General features: G+C 30.6%; 1 protein-coding gene and 1 long non-coding RNA gene across 2 annotated transcripts; one reads left to right on the top strand and one right to left on the bottom strand.

Annotated features, from left to right (window-relative positions):
- Positions 1–3,910: 3,910 nt before the first annotated feature.
- LOC120083508 (alpha carbonic anhydrase 7-like) lies at positions 3,911–7,518 on the top strand. Its single transcript, XM_039039284.2, has 6 exons — positions 3,911–4,086; positions 5,615–5,832; positions 6,285–6,494; positions 6,587–6,751; positions 6,871–6,924; positions 7,295–7,518. The coding sequence occupies exons 1-6, from the start codon at positions 3,993–3,995 to the stop codon at positions 7,385–7,387; spliced, it is 834 nt and encodes a 277-aa protein (XP_038895212.2). The 5' UTR covers positions 3,911–3,992; the 3' UTR covers positions 7,388–7,518.
- A 7,362-nt stretch (positions 7,519–14,880) lies between these two features.
- On the bottom strand, positions 14,881–16,146 carry LOC150034336 (uncharacterized). The gene is made up of 2 exons (XR_016531590.1): positions 15,940–16,146; positions 14,881–15,383 (listed from the first exon to the last, which is right to left on the bottom strand). It is a non-coding gene; the product is annotated as an uncharacterized LOC150034336 (long non-coding RNA).
- Between the last annotated feature and the right edge of the window lie 1,420 nt (positions 16,147–17,566).

Here is a 17,566-nt window from a genome sequence, read left to right on the forward strand (position 1 = left end):
GAAGATCAGGGAAGTGGTCAGGCCGAAAGAGGAAAGAAGAGAAGATTAGGAGGGAAGTCGATGATACCTATTTTTGTTTCCATAAAATTTGAGCGCACGCGTAGATTTTTTCCAAAAACTAACTTCCGCATTTTTCCCACTTTACTATAACCTATTTCATGAAAGACTATATTAAAAAGCTATAAATAATTATATTTGTTGCAATGGAGTTATTGTCCCAAAAAAGTTAGAAAGAAGGTATCTTTGCTTAAATATAAAATACAGAATTTTAAAAGAAATGAATCATATCTATAAAGAGAAATTGCACAAAGTATAAAGCTTATATTTACACAAACAACCAAGACATGGTGCAACCTGTTTTCTTGAACAACATTAAACAGTCCGAAAAACTCGCTGAAAGTATTCGAAAGAGTCTAAAACTATATATAAAGGTTTTCAAGTGTTGCGGACAGTCCTAAATTACATTAATCGTATCCACAAAAGACTTAAAGTAATGTTGAAACTCGTGGATTTCGTGTGGGTGTAGGTCAGGTTGTGGGGATGATATGCACCATGCAGAGGGTAGGTCGTGGGTGGTGTGGATATTCAGTAGAGCTATATGATCTTGCCAAAGGACTGGAGTGTGCGAAAGGGACTTTGCGTGAAAAAGAGTTGGAGGAGAAGAGGGCTTCGCATGGCGAGACTTTTGCTAGGGTTTAATTTGATTTTTTTTTTCTTTTCTTTAATTTGAAAATAAACTAACGAAGTAGAGGTGTTCACTACGAGGCACAGATGAGATATTTCAATCTCTATCCTAGAGAAATTCTCCATTTATTTTTTTGGAGATCAGGTTCTCCACCAGAAAAAAAAGCTTATCCCCTATTAGAAAAAAAAGTCTATATAACAAACATTTAACATCAGTTATCAATTGATATTGCAGCGGTGGTAACAATATTGGTCATAAAAAATGTCATTGTATCACTACAACATATACCACCTTTAATAACATTTAATTATAGCTTTTTATTAAAACAACTATTGATAAATGGGGAAAAAAAATCGAGGAACAAAATATTTTGACCCGCCCAAAATTTCCTCTCATACGCACTAATTTCTCCCTCTCTTGGTAAAGGATAGAATGAACATTAGTGTGTTTCTTTACTTAGTCAAACTAGCGTATTCTAGGTGTAGTTTTTATTCTTCTTAGTTAGCTTAGCTATGTCTTAAGCATGGTGTTCTTCTGTTGTTAAAGGAAAGAATGAGAAGCTAATTCGTCAAGTGTTTTTGTTCTAATTTTTTGTTTTCCTTGAATGGGGTAAATCTATCCTACTGCTATATGGTGTTCTATGAACAGATTTGGAAGATGTGGGGTTTTACTAAGATCAGATGGGTATTTGGTTTATGCTTGTAAGCCGTTTGATCAAACATCTCTAAAATCCTAAACTAATTTTTAAGGTATTTTTGTTCTTCCATTTTCATGTAAAATCACTAAGAAGTTAAGCTCATGTACGATAAGATCATAATAATTTTTTCTCTCAATGGAATTGATTACGTATTTTTGTTGGCCATTTAACTCAATGGTGAATAGTTTCACTGTTTTAGCTAGGGGATTTGTTGTTCTTTCCTACGGGTGTGAAGTTTCAATGATGTTGAAAAGCTTTGGAGTTTTAGGATCGTAAATAGATATTATTGGCCACTTGAATTTGTAGGTAAATTCTAGAAACAAGCACTTATTCTTAAAACTACTTTTGGTTTCCATTTTTTTTTTTTTTTTTTGGATTTTGAAAACATTTGTAAAGATTAAAGTAGAGAAGAGAACAAAGATCCATAGATAGGAGTTAAGTTTTTCAACTACGTTTGATATGTCACATTTTCAAGAATTTATTTTGTTTTTTGAGGTATTCTTTTTCTTTTCTTTTGGAAAAACCATAGAAGGTTAATTGGGTCAAGTTGGATGGTAGGTGTAATAGTTTATTGGGTCAAGTTGTGGCTTGAGATGAAGATTGCAATTTCTGGTTCGAATAGGTCAGTCAATAACCACTTGTATAGGCTAATTAGCCTTTTTATGCACTTTAATTTTGTATTTTTAGTCCATATACTGTATTTTATGTGCTTTTGATGTGGCCCTAAAATTGCAATTTTTGTTTCATATATATTTTTTTCATGGATATTTTGTTGCGTTTGTGCATTAGTTGGTTATGGGACACATGAAAATAACAAAGGGTGAACATTGTAGATCATTGTTCTTATATGAGTTTGTTATTTCATTGTTCTTACTATGTTGTAATATGGAGCCTTTGAATTTGTTGTTTTCTTATCTATAGTGTAAGTTTAATTTTATATTCGTTTTCATTCTTAATGTTGGAAATTCTTTACTTTGCATTTAGATTTGTAAATTGTTGGCTTGACCAAATGTCTAGTGCTAAAGGTATTGACTTTTCTTTAGGTATTGATCTATGTTTTCAAGAATACATCTTTAAAGTTAGTGTTTGCTTCAATCTTCTTGTTAATGTCAAATAACTATGTAAACCCTTGATATTATAGGTTTCTTGAATCAAAAGATAAAGACTGTGATTTCTCTATTTTTGAACTTGGGTATATTGTCACATTTGATGAATGAATTTTGAGTTTGATGGTAAATATATGTTCTTTTTATAGCAAGCAGGGATAAGAGACTTCTTAGATTTTTTGATATAAATACTAATGGATGCATCACTTTAAAAAGGTGGAGACTAAAGGATACTGATGTGTCTAAAAAGATGAGGTTGCATTATTATTATTATTTTTTATCTTAATGTAATTTGCACAACATGTAGATTCCACAAAAATATTTTATGGAATGTTGTTGATTGAAGCATCCCATTACGAGCGATATTTATACTATTAAAAATTTATTTTGATATAAAAGTATTTTCGTATAATGTTAAAGATTTATATGATTACAGATGATTTTATAACTTTATTTGTAATAAATTTGTTACTGGTATAAAATGTTCTACAAACTATATACAATTTGATCAAAATCGACTAATAAGGCGAGATTCAAAATGCAATATTGTTTTTATAGCAATTTTCTTATGATTGTAAAAACTGGAATCGAAAGTCAATTATAGCATTTCTAATGCTATGAAAACTTTTCAAAACATCAAAATTATGTAGTAAAAAATAAATATTTTATAGCTTTTTTTTATAACATTGAAAAAACCCTACGGAAAGTCGGGACTTTCAATAACATCGGCTACAATAGCATGCCTAAAATGCTATAAAAAGTCTTTTATAACTTTTTTTTACCACTATAAAAAATGCTATAAAAGACATTTTATAGTGTTTTTTGACAGCGCTATGAAAAGTTTTTATAATATTAAGTATGTGCTATCAAAAGTTGATTTTTATAGCATTTTTATAGCGTTAAAAAAAACGTTATGGAAAGTCGGGTACTTTCAATAACATGGGTTATGACAATATTTTGAAAATGTTATGAAAAGTCTACGATAGCGTTTATTTAAAGCTATCGAATGTGATATTTGTTGTAGTATATCTATGCGCATTGTCCTTTTGTTGATATTGAAGGTCTAATTTCTTGTTGTCCTTAATTAAAAAGATTACGTGCATTAAAATAGCCAATAAATCATTGGGACTAACCATAAATAAATCCTATACAAATACCTCACAAATGTGCTAGCTATCCCCTATTAGACACAAAAAGCTTAAGGACCACCCTATTTAGTTGTAAAAGAACCCGTACGGCAGCGTTTTGTTTCAAATGTTCATTAATTATTTATATATGTGATGTAGTTGCCAAGAATTCATTTCCTTCCTCATTTTCATTTTCAAACTTAGTTGAAATTGACGATAGAAGAAACTCAGAAGCTTCAGATGTCTATGGATTCACACTTCAAATTTTGGCATTATAAATAGGCAAGTTTTTGGTTCTCAAACATCCACAAGTGGAAACAAGCTTGATTTTCTTGGTTATACAGAGAAGAATTTGAAGAAGAAATCAAAGTTTTTATATGAAGATGGAGAAGCTCAGCTTTCATGTGTTGTTTTGCTCATTTTTCTGTGCCGTTCTTTTGGTTTCATGGCCTGCAATGTCTCAAGAAGTTGGTAGGATTCATACCTCTCTTATTATATGATTAGTTTTCTTTCCTTTTTTCTTTTTTTTTTTTAAATTTTTATTTGTTTCTTTTTTGACAAATTATATTAAAAGGTCGTTGAGGTTTGTATTTGGTGCCTATTTGTCCTCAAAATTTTAAAATGAACATTTTTAAATGGTGACGTTGAAAAATTGTCTATTGGAGATTATGAATATTCATTTGCAAATTTCATGAAGATCATACATAGACACGAAATCTAAATTTCATGTATAAAAAATGTGGTTTATCTTTCTTTTTGTCATTTTCTATTTATCTAAGTTCCCTTCCGATAACATTTTTTTTTCTTAAATTTTGACTTAAATATTGATGTTGTGTGCACAAGTATTATATTGATTTTCATGTGAGTGTTAGATAACTTCTAGCTTTGAAATACTTTTTCGAGATGTTTAGAGTATTAAATTACACGATTAAAACGTGTTTTTGTAAATTATAAAAACATTAAAAAGAATACAAGTGATTTTAGAATAAGTCCAAAAATGTTGATCGAAAACATAATTTTGTATTTAAAAAAGCATATGCATAAAATAGATAGTTTGTTTCCAATGGTTGAAATCAAATGGATAATACCAACAATAATAGTAATAACAACAACATCAACAATAATTATTATATATAGTTTTTTTTTTTTTTTTTTTACATTTCCATCTTACTCTGTTTTTCTCTATTTATTTAAGCAAATTTTCGTGACGATTTTGTTGGGAATGCAACCAAAGTCCCACATTGGTTAGATTAGAGGAGGATCATGGATATATAAGTGAGAATGAGTATCTCCATTGGTATGAGGTCTTTTGGGGTGAAACTGGTTTGCAAAGTCATGAGGGTTTACGTCCAAAGTGGATAACATTATACCATGCAGAGATAGTTTGATTGGATACGAATAAGGTTCAAATTAACATAATTATTAGTTTATTTTTTTTTATTGACAGACCTCCATGTTCGATTATAAATTGATTTTTTTGTTTTTTAAATGAAATTCTTATCTAGGGAGAAACAAAAATAAAAATTTTGTAGAATAATTATTGGCAGATTTTCAAAAATGGAAGGAAAGGAAACTATTTACACACAATAGCAAAATTTTAATCTTATTTTATAGAGGTTGACAGAGGCTCGTAGAAGGCTATTAGTGTCTATGAATAATAAAAACTAATAGAAATATATCATTGATATTCTATTAACATTTATCAATATTTTATTTTATTTGTGTAAATAGTTCACATTTTTTTTTTTATCTGTGATTATTTTCCATAATTTAATTATTAAACGAAGAATTAATGATTAGGAGTGGAAGTCAACTGTAAAAGCCAAACAAATTGATGGGATGATTTCATTTGATTTCCAAAATGTCATTTTCCTCGTAATATTTCGATTTTCTTTCAAATAAAAAAATGGTTAATTTGACTTCAATATCTGTGGAAAAAAATCAAAGTCAAATGGACTTTACTTACCATTCCATTTGATTCTCTTTCGTATGCATGCAGAAAATCAGAAAGAGTTTGATTATAATAACAAGGGGAAGAAAGGACCTGCACATTGGGGAGATCTTAAACGAGAATGGCATAACTGCAAGACTGGACGCATGCAATCTCCTATTGATCTGTTGAATAGAAGAGTCCGTATTATATCTCATTTTACGGACCTCAAAATCGACTATAAACCTTCTAATGCAACTCTTAAGAACAGAGGACATGATATAATGGTAACGAAAATAGCATTAGTTAGCGTTTTTGTGTTACTTATCTATTTTAAAAGAGACATTTATCTTTTTTGAGTTAAATCATATTTGATTCAACTTCGAATCTCCATCTTTTAAAATATACAAATCATCGGGGATTTCAAAAATAGAAAAATAAGGAAAACTATTTACACGAAATAGCAAAATTTTAATTTTCTTTGATAGAGGCTAATAGAGGCTGATAGAAGTCTATCCATGTCTATCAGTGGTAGACGCTGATAGAAATTTATCAGTGTCTATCAATATATTTTTTACTATTTCTGTAAATAGTTTGACATTTTCTCTAACGATAAAAATTTTCCTAATATTATTATGCATGGAATAAAAATATGATTTTTAGTCATTGCTACAAATTCTCTTAAGTTTTAGTAATTTAGTCCAATCTAAATTTTATATGTATATTGTGATGAGTGCAGTTGAAATGGGGTGGTAAGGCTGGACATATGGAAGTAAATGGAACTCGATATTTTCTAAGACAAATTCATTGGCACTCACCCTCTGAGCACACTATCAATGGAAGAAGGTTTGCTTTAGAAGCTCACTTAGTGCACCAAAGCCAAACCGGAAAGGTTGCTGTCATTGGAATTCTCTATAATATTGGACGACGTGACTACTTCTTGTCCAGGGTAAAGTTTCATAATCTAAGCTACCATTTAAAGATTAGGTTTAATCTAATTAACAAAGCTTTCAATTTGGTATTGGTTGCTTCCCTTTTCAGATGAAACAACATTTGGAAGAAATATCACATACAAAGAAACATAAAGTATTGAATGTGGTCAATCCATCGTTGCTAAAGATGCGAAGCAGTTTATATTATAGATATATTGGCTCTTTAACGGTTCCTCCTTGTTCTCAGAATGTGCTTTGGACCTTGGTTAGAAAGGTATTTTCCAATAAAACCTCTCAATTTCTAATCTTATATATATATATATATAAGCTATTCTATTATTCCCTAATGTGTCTTGTCTTTGTGTCTCAATTATATTCTTATCTATTTTTTAGATTAGGACTGTTGCACCCGAACAAGTAAAGTTGCTTCGCGTGGCCGTTCATGATGTAAGTGACATAGCCATTTGATAACACTTTAGGCCCTGTTTGGTAACCATTTTGTTTTTTTACAGCATGTAAGAAAACGTGAGGATATAGGTAGGCTTAATTTTTCAAACCAAAAACAAAAAATGAAGTATCTATCTAACCGGGTCTAAGTTTTATAATTTGATTTTGTGAAAAGTATAATCATATTAGTCATATTTTAAGTTTTATAATCTTTTCATCTTGAACACTGTGAGTTTATTTATTTTAATTACAAGGCATTCAAACTTTTACTTCCTTGGTTTTGCCATAGAACTTTAATAAACTTTTTTTTTTAAAATTAATTTTGAGATATAAACATAATAATATGGTTTAAATTGGTTTGGATGTGCAGGACTCGGACACTAATGCAAGGCCTTTGCAACCTCTCAATAATCGGAATATTCAACTTCGAATTAAATCAAACATAGATGGAGGAGAAGAATGATTCATAAACACATACATACGACAAATATTTATTCGTCTTTCTTTCTCAATACCATGTTTTCATTTCAGATATGATAAACATGTTATGATTTTTATAATATACTCAACAATAAAATCATTTTTTTAATTTAATATTGAATATTAATTAATCTATTTGATAATGATGTGATGTGACAGTCCTCAAATTTCAGCATAAGTTAGGGAACATTATTAAACTTTGCGGAACCTGATACCATATTGTCTTTTGCTTTCAATATTGTCAATTTAAAAAGGTATGTTTTACTTGTAAGTATTGTGTGTAGTTGTATTATCTGCTAGACATAGATCTTCTTTGTTCATTTTTTAATCACATAACATATGAAAATGATCTATGTTTCTTCACTAAAAAAAAAATAATTACAATAAGAAAAAAACACTTGGAATAATCAAAGTTAACATTAACTAAGTAAAAAAAACCATGAAGAAACACTTGCTATGTCATTAGTAGTGCTAATTTTCTTAATAGGAGATTCCAGGAAGTCCGCTGCATCCAAATTTGTCATATGGGATGGGTCAAATATATCATTATCCTGGTATACAAAATTTGTTTCCACATTTTTTCTTTTTCCTTCAGAGAAGTTGATAAAGATCAACTAAATGTTTCGATGTTCAACATATATGTGCCCAATCATATGTGCCCAATCACCAATCATACCACATCGAAAGCATTTATGTTCAATCTTTCTTAAACTTTTATCTTGAGGAGATTTTTCTTTATGATCATCATCTTGTGTGGTTCTCTTAAAATTTGGATGATTATAACGTCCACCACGAAAAGAAAAATTATTTGTTCTTCTACAACGGTCATGATCTCGACCATGACCACAACCTCGACCACGATTACTATTAAAATTCGTAACATTTACTTCAGAGAATTGTATTGTTCTAGTTGGTCGATATTCATAATTTTTCATTGATAACTTATTATTTTTTTCAGTCAAGAGAAGACATCAAAATAATTTTTGAAACATTTCTCTCGATATTGCTACTGCAGGAGCATATTCGAACCATGAATTGTAGAACATATTTTCTCTAACATATCAACATCATAATATTCTCTCCGTATAACAAAAATTTTAAACGACTTACTGATGTTTCTCATTTAATCACTTACTAATTTAAAATCTTGTAGCCTTAAATGCATCCACTCATAACCAACTTTAGGAAGGATAGCTTTTTTATTTTTTATTTTTTATTTTTATTATTTTTATTTTTATGATCATACCCCTCTTTAAAATTTTTCCATAAGATATGAAGATCTTTGATTGTAAGATACGTTGTAGTTTTATGATCATACCTTTCCTTAAATTTTTTCCACAAGATGGGGGATCTTTGATTGTAAGATTCTCCTTAAACTCTTATCTTAAGGAGATCTTTCAATCCCTTGAGAAGATCACAACAAAGTAAAAACTATGATTTTCCTTCGTAGTTTTTGCTTTGTCCTGACTGGTTGTTGTATTTTCTTCTTTAATTATTTCTCCATGATTCATAACATCCAAGTGGATTTCGGTATCGAGCACCTATGACAAATAATTATTACCATTAATGTCAAGGGCTGCGATTTCTAATTTCGTAAGGTTTGTCATGGTAACACTAGCATAAAACATTGTATTTATATTAGAAATTTAATATATGAAAAATAACATTTAATTTATTAATTATGATAAAGATGAGAAAAAAGACCTACCTTCAGTAGGAAAAACGACAGAAGCTCGTGCTAGTAACATGTTGTAAAATTAAGTAGCAAAACAAAGTACAACGGGAACACGAATATCGAAAAAATATAATATAATATATAAAATAAATAACTAAAATTAGAAAATAAAAAATAGGAAATTAAAAGAAGAAATTGGCTCCAAATTATTAGGATCGTTTGCTAATATGCACCCTTATACAAAATCCACCAAATGCCAGTATTTATGGGCAATTTGGCAAGTAGGAATTGGATTACATGAACACTAAAATAGTGTGTAATCTTAAGACACATGAACAATACATGGCATAATTGATAAATGTTTGATCCTTTGACACTAAGAATGGGTATCTACTTTACACATATATCAAGATATTTATAATAGTTTCAATATATTTCTTTTACTTTTGAATCGAATTTCGCCGGCGAGATGAGTCTGGGGACCTTTAGGACTAGAAAAAAACTAAGTAGAATCTATATGGTGGGCTTTAGCACGGATTACTGGGACTTTGTTCTAATTATACTAAAATAGAAAGAAGTTGGTTTCAACCCTAGGCTTAGAGCTGACAGGCACATCTATTACCTTACAAAAATGATAGTCATCAAGAGTTTTAAGGCCTTTTATGACATCTTATGTCAAATTGTAGGTTAGAGTTTGTTATGTATGTGCATTGGTGTTGAGAATGTGATCAAAGTCTCACATTAACTAAGGTGATATGAAAACCCTAGCAATTTGAAAATTAAGAACCCTTTATTTATTCAAACCGTGAATAACAAATTCTAAAATCCCCAAATCAAGTAAGCATAACTTCAAGGAGCATTACAAAAAGGTTACCTTGTGATCGAAGACCATGACATAAGGAGATCTACTTTCCTATTTAAGGTTTGAACACTGCTCAAGCAAGTTGATCTATCTTACCTGAATGCTCAAGCAGGCAACCCTAAATAAAAAATTGCAAAAAAGATGAAAAAAATATCATTCCGAAATTCAAAATCCAAAGGCAATTGTATAAAACCTAATGGCCAGGCTTTATATAGCCTCCAAATACCCAAATATGTGCCACATCATAACACTTAATAACATTATTTAATATATTTTAGAAAGGATAAACTTGGAAAATAAGAAAATTACAACAAAGTTATTAAATAAAATATAATTAATAATTTGATGCCTGAACGACTCATATCAAAAGGGATGGTCATATCAATATAAGGGAGAACAAGCATCTCTAATCGTATGTGATCTTCTAGGTGAAATCAAAAGTAAAGTGATGGGGGTACATCGAAGCATGTCAATAGCTATGATTGTAGCATGCATCCAAAAACCCAAATGTGTGCCACATCGAAGCATCGAAGGTAGTCATCAGAGTTAACTGCCAGAGTTGGACACCAAAGGTGGTCATCGAATCATGTCACTAGCTATGATTGTTGCAGGAGTTAGACATCGGCTGTATGGCCAACAGGTGGTGTCATTAGAAACATTAGAAGGAGGGAGTGAAAGAAAGAGGAAAATATGGGGTTATTCGATTAATGTGCAAACTTAAGCCAACTTTTTCATTCTGATTCTTTCTATAGATATTCTTTCCTTAGTTGTTTTCTGTACATATTTTTCTTAAAATTTATGGACACGGTTGTACAATCTATAAAACAGATCTTGTTCAAATAAGTTTTTGTACAATTCCCCGTGGTACACACATAGAGTTAGAGAGGCAAAGTTAGTACCATTTGACCCTTAATAGAGCATACTTGAAGAAGAAATCAAAGGGTTCAAAGAACTAGACAAGATCAACAAAATGACTGGAAATCAAGTGAAAGAGTCGAAGGCAATGAGAGATTATTTCAAGTTTATGTTTCTTGGACTCGGATAATTTATGAGCTCATCTGTCTAAATAACTTTCAGCTGAAGATTGAATGGTTCAAGAAGGCAAACACGAATCAACAAGACGACTCAAAACACCATTTCTTTTTTAGATGTAGGACTTGAACAATTTTAAATTAGGCTAACTTACTAAATCTTAACTAAATGCGTAAAAGAATTTGTAGCAATGGCTCAAAATCATATTTTTATTCTATGCATAATAATGTTAAAAGCTTATTGAGTATGACTGCGAAATTGGGTGTAGATGAACAGTTTTCATCCGTATATATATATTAATAGTAAGGGTATTTTTGAACTTTTATTTTTAAATATTAAAGGTATTCATTCAAATTTTGATCTATCAAATCTAACTTTGAAAGCTCAATGGAATTTTTGAAATAAGGTGCTAACGGTTTCCATCATTATGTTATGATAAGGGTATTTGAACACTTTTTTTTTTTTAATCTTTAAAGATATTAATGAAACTTTCATTTGAAAATTTATGTGTATTTTTGAACAAACAAGCTAATAGTTTACGTTATAAACTCATGTGTTGTCTATGTGTTTCAAGATTATACACTACAATGTCCATGTAATCCATCTCCTACTCATCAAATTGCCTATAAATGGTGGCATTTGGTGGATTTTGTAAATGGATACATATTGGTAAGAAATCCAAATAATTTGGAGCCAATTTCTTTTTTTAATTTCCTATTTTTATTTTCTAATTTTAGTTATTTATTTTATTATTTAAATATTTATATTATGTTATATTTTTTCAATATTCGTGTTCCCTTTATGTCTCGTTTAGCTACTTAATTTTACAAAAGAGTAGAATAGCATTATAAAGTTCAAATTTTGGACTCTATATTTTTTGCTTCTGTTTATTTTGATCTCTATATGTTAAAATATTTATTTTGATCCTTGTACCTACAAGTTGCAACTTTGATTCATTTTTTTAACAAACAACATTAATTCAAGATATTCAATTTAGTTCACCACCATCACTGGTAACCACTGACGATCACCACCATTGTCACTGGCTACTTCTAGCTATCACTACTGCCGACCATCTTCGACAACTATCATCGGAACATCGCCGCCCATCTCTGGTGGCCAACTCCGGCCACCACCACTAGCAACCACTTTCAACCACCACCATCGTCGACCAGTAGCAACGACCACATTTACTCATTATCACCAGCCAACTTCAGTGGTCACCTATGGCGATTAACTTCGTCGACTATCACCAATGGCTTCTTTTGGCCACCACTGCTAGTAGTCAATCACACCTGACCACCTCTGGCTACCATTGACTTATGACCACCACAACGACAACCAACTCTGGCAAATACCTCTATAACTTTGACAACGACCAACTCTAGTCATCATTATTTTAAATTATTAGCTAATAATACTTTTTAGTTATCCTTTATAATAATAGGATATTAATAAAATTACTTTGAATATATAACCAGCCAAAAAAATTTATATATAAAAATACTTTTAACAAAGAGTTGGCCTGAATCCCTATCAGATTAAAAAAATATCCTTATTACTAGACACTAGCGTGTGGGATTTTAGTTTTCTTCTTCTTCTTTTACTTAAAAAAAATAAATAAACAAAAATGATAATCATGATCCACAAATTTCAAATGGCACACATTCGTCTAATTGGATGGGTCCATAGTCTATTTGGATTATCAATTATTTATCATTTATTTCAAATGGCATAAGGTTTCATGGAAATTACCTCTTAAATACAGAAGTTTCCATGAAATTCCCTCTGAATAGAAATTCCATAACAGTTCCCAAAAATTTGAAATACTAGAACGTTTGTTTTTTTGGCAGTCTAAGAATGTGTTTGGAATACATTTTCAAATATTTAATTGAAAAATAAATCATTTTTGAAAGAAATTAGAGTGTTTGGCAACCTCTCAAAATAGGTTTTCAAGTGTATTTTAATACCTTTTTATCAAAAGTTTTTAAACAAGAATGAGAATTTTTGAAAAACATTTTTTTTTCAAGTCAATTCAAACGGATCCTAAATTCTTACGAGATTGATATATCTAGGCCAATTTGAAAATATTTTCTAAATTTTAGAAATAAGAAATGGAATGAATTATCAAACAAGTTTATTTTTCAAAAAAATATAAAACAAGAACAGGAAATTGAAAACGATAATATTATCAAACAATGCCCTAGAGTTTGTTCCTGTGTTCTATCTTTCTTTAAAAACCAACAACTTCAGGTCTACATGCTTTGATTTCATATTACTTCTGTTGTTGTTGGAATAAATCATTGTCAACTTGTCACAAAATAACTTTCTATGCCAACCACTATCTATAGCGTAGTGACAAAATTTCGCAACCGTATTCCATGATTAGACCCCTCACAACATGCTATAAACTCCGTAACTATGGTAGAAGAAGCCATAAGTATTTTTTTAACACTTTATCAATATGCAACTCCTCCAACCAACATGAAGATATAGCTTGAAGTGGATGACAAAGTGTCTTGGCATCCAACATAATTGGAATTATAATACCCAATGATCTCAAGAACGTATGATCTCCGATAAGTGAGCATATAATCTTTTGTTCTTTGTAAATACCTCATAACTCGTTTGGTTGCTCTCCAATGATTCATCCCCAGGTTACTCAAATATCTGCCTAACACTAGAACTATGAACGCAATATTTGGATGTGTACATACTTGAGCGTATATTAGACTTCCAACAGCTGATGCATAGGAAATCTTCTACATTTCCTTAGTCTCAAGTATAATCTTGGGACATTTACATAAATGAAATTTATCACATTTAACAACCGAGGTATTTCCTGGTACACAATCTTTCATACCAGATCTTCTCAAAATCTTTTCAATGTAGTTCTTTTGTGATAATCTCAAAATACCTTGAGAACGAACTCACAATATTTTCTTAATACAAAAGAAGTATTACCAAGATCTTTCATCTTAAAATTCTTTTTGAGAAACCTCTTAGTATCATGTAATAAATCTACATCATTACTTGCTATGAGTATGTCATCGACATATATAACACTAGAAAGATAAATTTACTCCCACTGAACTTGTGATATACACAATCTTCCACTATATTCACTACAAAACAAAAGAAGGTAATTACTTCATGGAATTTGTGATACCATTGACGAGAGGCTTGCTTGAGACAATAGATGGATTTCTTCAATTTGCACACTATAGACTTTCAATTACTAGACACAAAGTTTTCTAGTTGCCCCGTATAAATCGTCTCATCAATGTCCCCATTGGTAAACACAATTTTTATATTCATTAGGAGTAACTCTAAATCAAAGTGAGCTACCAGTGCTATGATTACCCTAAAATAGTTTTTCGATGAAACCAGAGAGAAGGTTTCTTTGTAATCAATGCCTTCCTTTTGAGTAAAACGTTCTTAGAACAAGATGAGCCTTATATCTTTCGATATTGCCGTGTGATTCTTTTTTGGTTTTAAATATCTCTTATATCATTGAACTTATAACCTTTGTAAAACAATGAATTTATCAAAATCCTTTTTCGTTTACATTACAATAACTTTGATTAAATATAACGTTTATATTAATCTAAGTGATATCATGCTCTATACAAAGTTCATTTTTCATTTTAATCATAATGCTTATAATTATTATACATGAAAAATAAACATACATATTCATTTCTCTACATCATATATTATAACATTTATGATGTATGAATATGCTTACTCAAAACATGCATTCAAATAATATAAAAATTATATTATAATGCATGAGTATGCTTATATTAATCATGTAACCATATAACATTTATATGATGCATAGTCATGTTTATCTTAAGGCGGAATTTTAAAACTATATGGCATACATTATGCAACATATAAAACATATAGTTAAATAATACATCACATGGATATAAAACTATAAAAACCTATGATAGACAAAATATTGACACCCTACTTTTAACAAAATTAAAATAACAAAGGAAAGTTGTCATCCTTGCGTTGGAATAGACTCTTGTGATTAGCTACTTGCCAGGTACTTTCTATGATGCACAAACCAAGACGGACAGAGGTTTCCGCTGATCTCCACGTATGGCAGACGAAGTGCTCAATGCATGGTGCCTCGCTCGATGATTGGTTTTTGAGTACCGCATGTGTTGGACAATGAAGTTCAACACATGGGCATTTTCCCTCTACATGCAGCTACGAGAATTGTGTCCACTGTGCCTAAGTCCCTTCACCGTATTAGCATCGACTCGTCGCATGGGTATGCTACCTAACGCATGGGTTTGCGTTCAATCTTGTAAGTGTCAACACATGGTATGCGTTGACGGGCTTATCTTCAAGCTCATCTGCTTTGCAAGGCCATATCGTATGGAATGCGTCCCGCTGCAAGCCAATGCCATCTCGTCGTAAGCCATCATTGCATGCCATCTCACCATAAGCCATCATTGCATGCCAACATACCAGGTGCGAAGAGACAGAAGAAAATCCTCTGTTTCTCTTTGAAAATCGAGGCTCTGGATAATATTGTTTGTGACTCTAAACGACCCAAAAAATACAGACTCGATTGCCAAAATAAAATATTGAAACAATAGGCCCTTACATTGATCAAATCACATAAGATTTTATATTCTATGGTGCCAATAAATGAAGTTATCTATCCAAAAATATCTCATACATTTTAAACCAAAAATGCAGAAAAATAACCCACCTCATGGACTGATTTTTGTTTCAAAAAACAGAAAATCAAAATACAAGAAAACATTGTCTCTGATACCAATTGAAAATATCGAATTCCCACGGAAGTTGTGAATGCATTGGATTTAGACATTCATTTTTATGAAAAAAATAATAAAATAAAACATGCATCTATATGATAAACATTCAAACAAAACTATAAGTATGCTAGAAAAGAGGAAGATAAGAAGAAATCAAAACTCACCTTTGTTGATTCTTCAAACGTTCCTCTTCCACCCTTACCAACAATCTCGAACTTCTCCAATGAAGAAGAACACCACCAACAAATTTACCTTACTATTCTCTAGGATTCCAAAAAACTTGAAATGGAAGAGTGGTTTCTAAGAACTTTTGAGGAGGAAAAGAGTAGAAAATTTTTAGAGAGAAGTTAGAGAGAAGGTAGAGGGTTGGAGGCTAGGTTTTTGTGTAATAAAAATATCTTGACCTAAATGGGCTATAAAGATATATTTATATGGAGAAGAGTTAACCCCTTCTCCAAGAACTCTTCTCCAAGAATTTTCCTTTATACCCTAAGTGTTAATTAATTAAATAATCATTATTTAATTAATTGGCACATTAATTAAGTAACTATATATTAAATCCTATTTAATATACATTTAATTAATTATCATGAGTATCATATATTTATACTAATCTCCAATCTCCATTATTTCTTAATCAATTAATTAATTATTAATTAAGCAATTGGATGACTATATTAAATCATATTTAATATGGATTTAATTAACATATAAATATCACATATTTATATGTATACATCTCTTTATGAATCCAATTCATATCAATCTATTATTTGAATGTTATTCAAATATATCTCTCTTATATAATTTGGATTATAGATCATATCTATAATTAACCATTATATATTAATCTCATTAATATAAAATTTCCTCATGATTTGAATAATTTAAACCATTCCTCATTACTATTTTTTAGTGAACTAATAAGGGGGACTTTATGGACCTACAGATTAGAAGCTTCAATAATATGAGATTAATTGATTAAACTCCTTTAATCCAATTAATCAATATTCATTAACTATTGACCACTTCATTAAAGATCTATAGCTGCACTCTTCGCACTATAGATATATTTCAGTGTTGATTGATATAACCAATCAATAGAGCGATCATCCTTCACAAATGTTCAAATCTACAGTTTGGTCAAAATATCGTTTTACCCCTGCAGTTACATCTAACTCTTTAAGTACCATTGATTTCTCTAATGAACAAACAGTTTATAGTCCAATTATAAACTAACACCTCTCGGGCCAGTGAGAGGTAGACCTCATTGTTCAAGACCCGGAAAAAGCTATTAAGGGAGAGATTTACGTACTTTTCCAAGGAATGAGAATGAGTGAATTCCATCTTGTGTAGCTGTGTTCCCAGCTACCTAATCAGACAAATCGCAAAAATTGTAAGCTTATTGAGTTGGCTATCATGGCTACTCTCACCCATACAGATCAAAGGGTTACCGTTATAAAGAAGAGTTCACAACTCATTTAGGATTAAGGTCAAGTCTCCTGCGGTCATCATAGTGAAATATTAGTTTCTTCAAGTAACGATGTTATAAAGAAAAACTATTTATTTCGTGGTCTAGTCTATGTATAAACTCATTTATATAGGATACCCCTACTCACATGACTTACATGAATAATATGGTTCATATTGTTTGTAACACATACATCTCATGTAACAATTACAAAGTGGGTCGTATCTGCAGTGTTACCAGGATAAGGCACCCAATCTTCATCCATTTACTGCAGACCTTTTAAGTTATTACTTGAACATGAACAACTTGTATGTCAACCA

The sequence above is a fragment of the Benincasa hispida genome, chromosome 8 (assembly GCF_027475165.1).
Source record: "Benincasa hispida cultivar pf3 chromosome 8, pf3_genome.v1.1, whole genome shotgun sequence".
Lineage (NCBI taxonomy): Eukaryota > Viridiplantae > Streptophyta > Magnoliopsida > Cucurbitales > Cucurbitaceae > Benincasa > Benincasa hispida.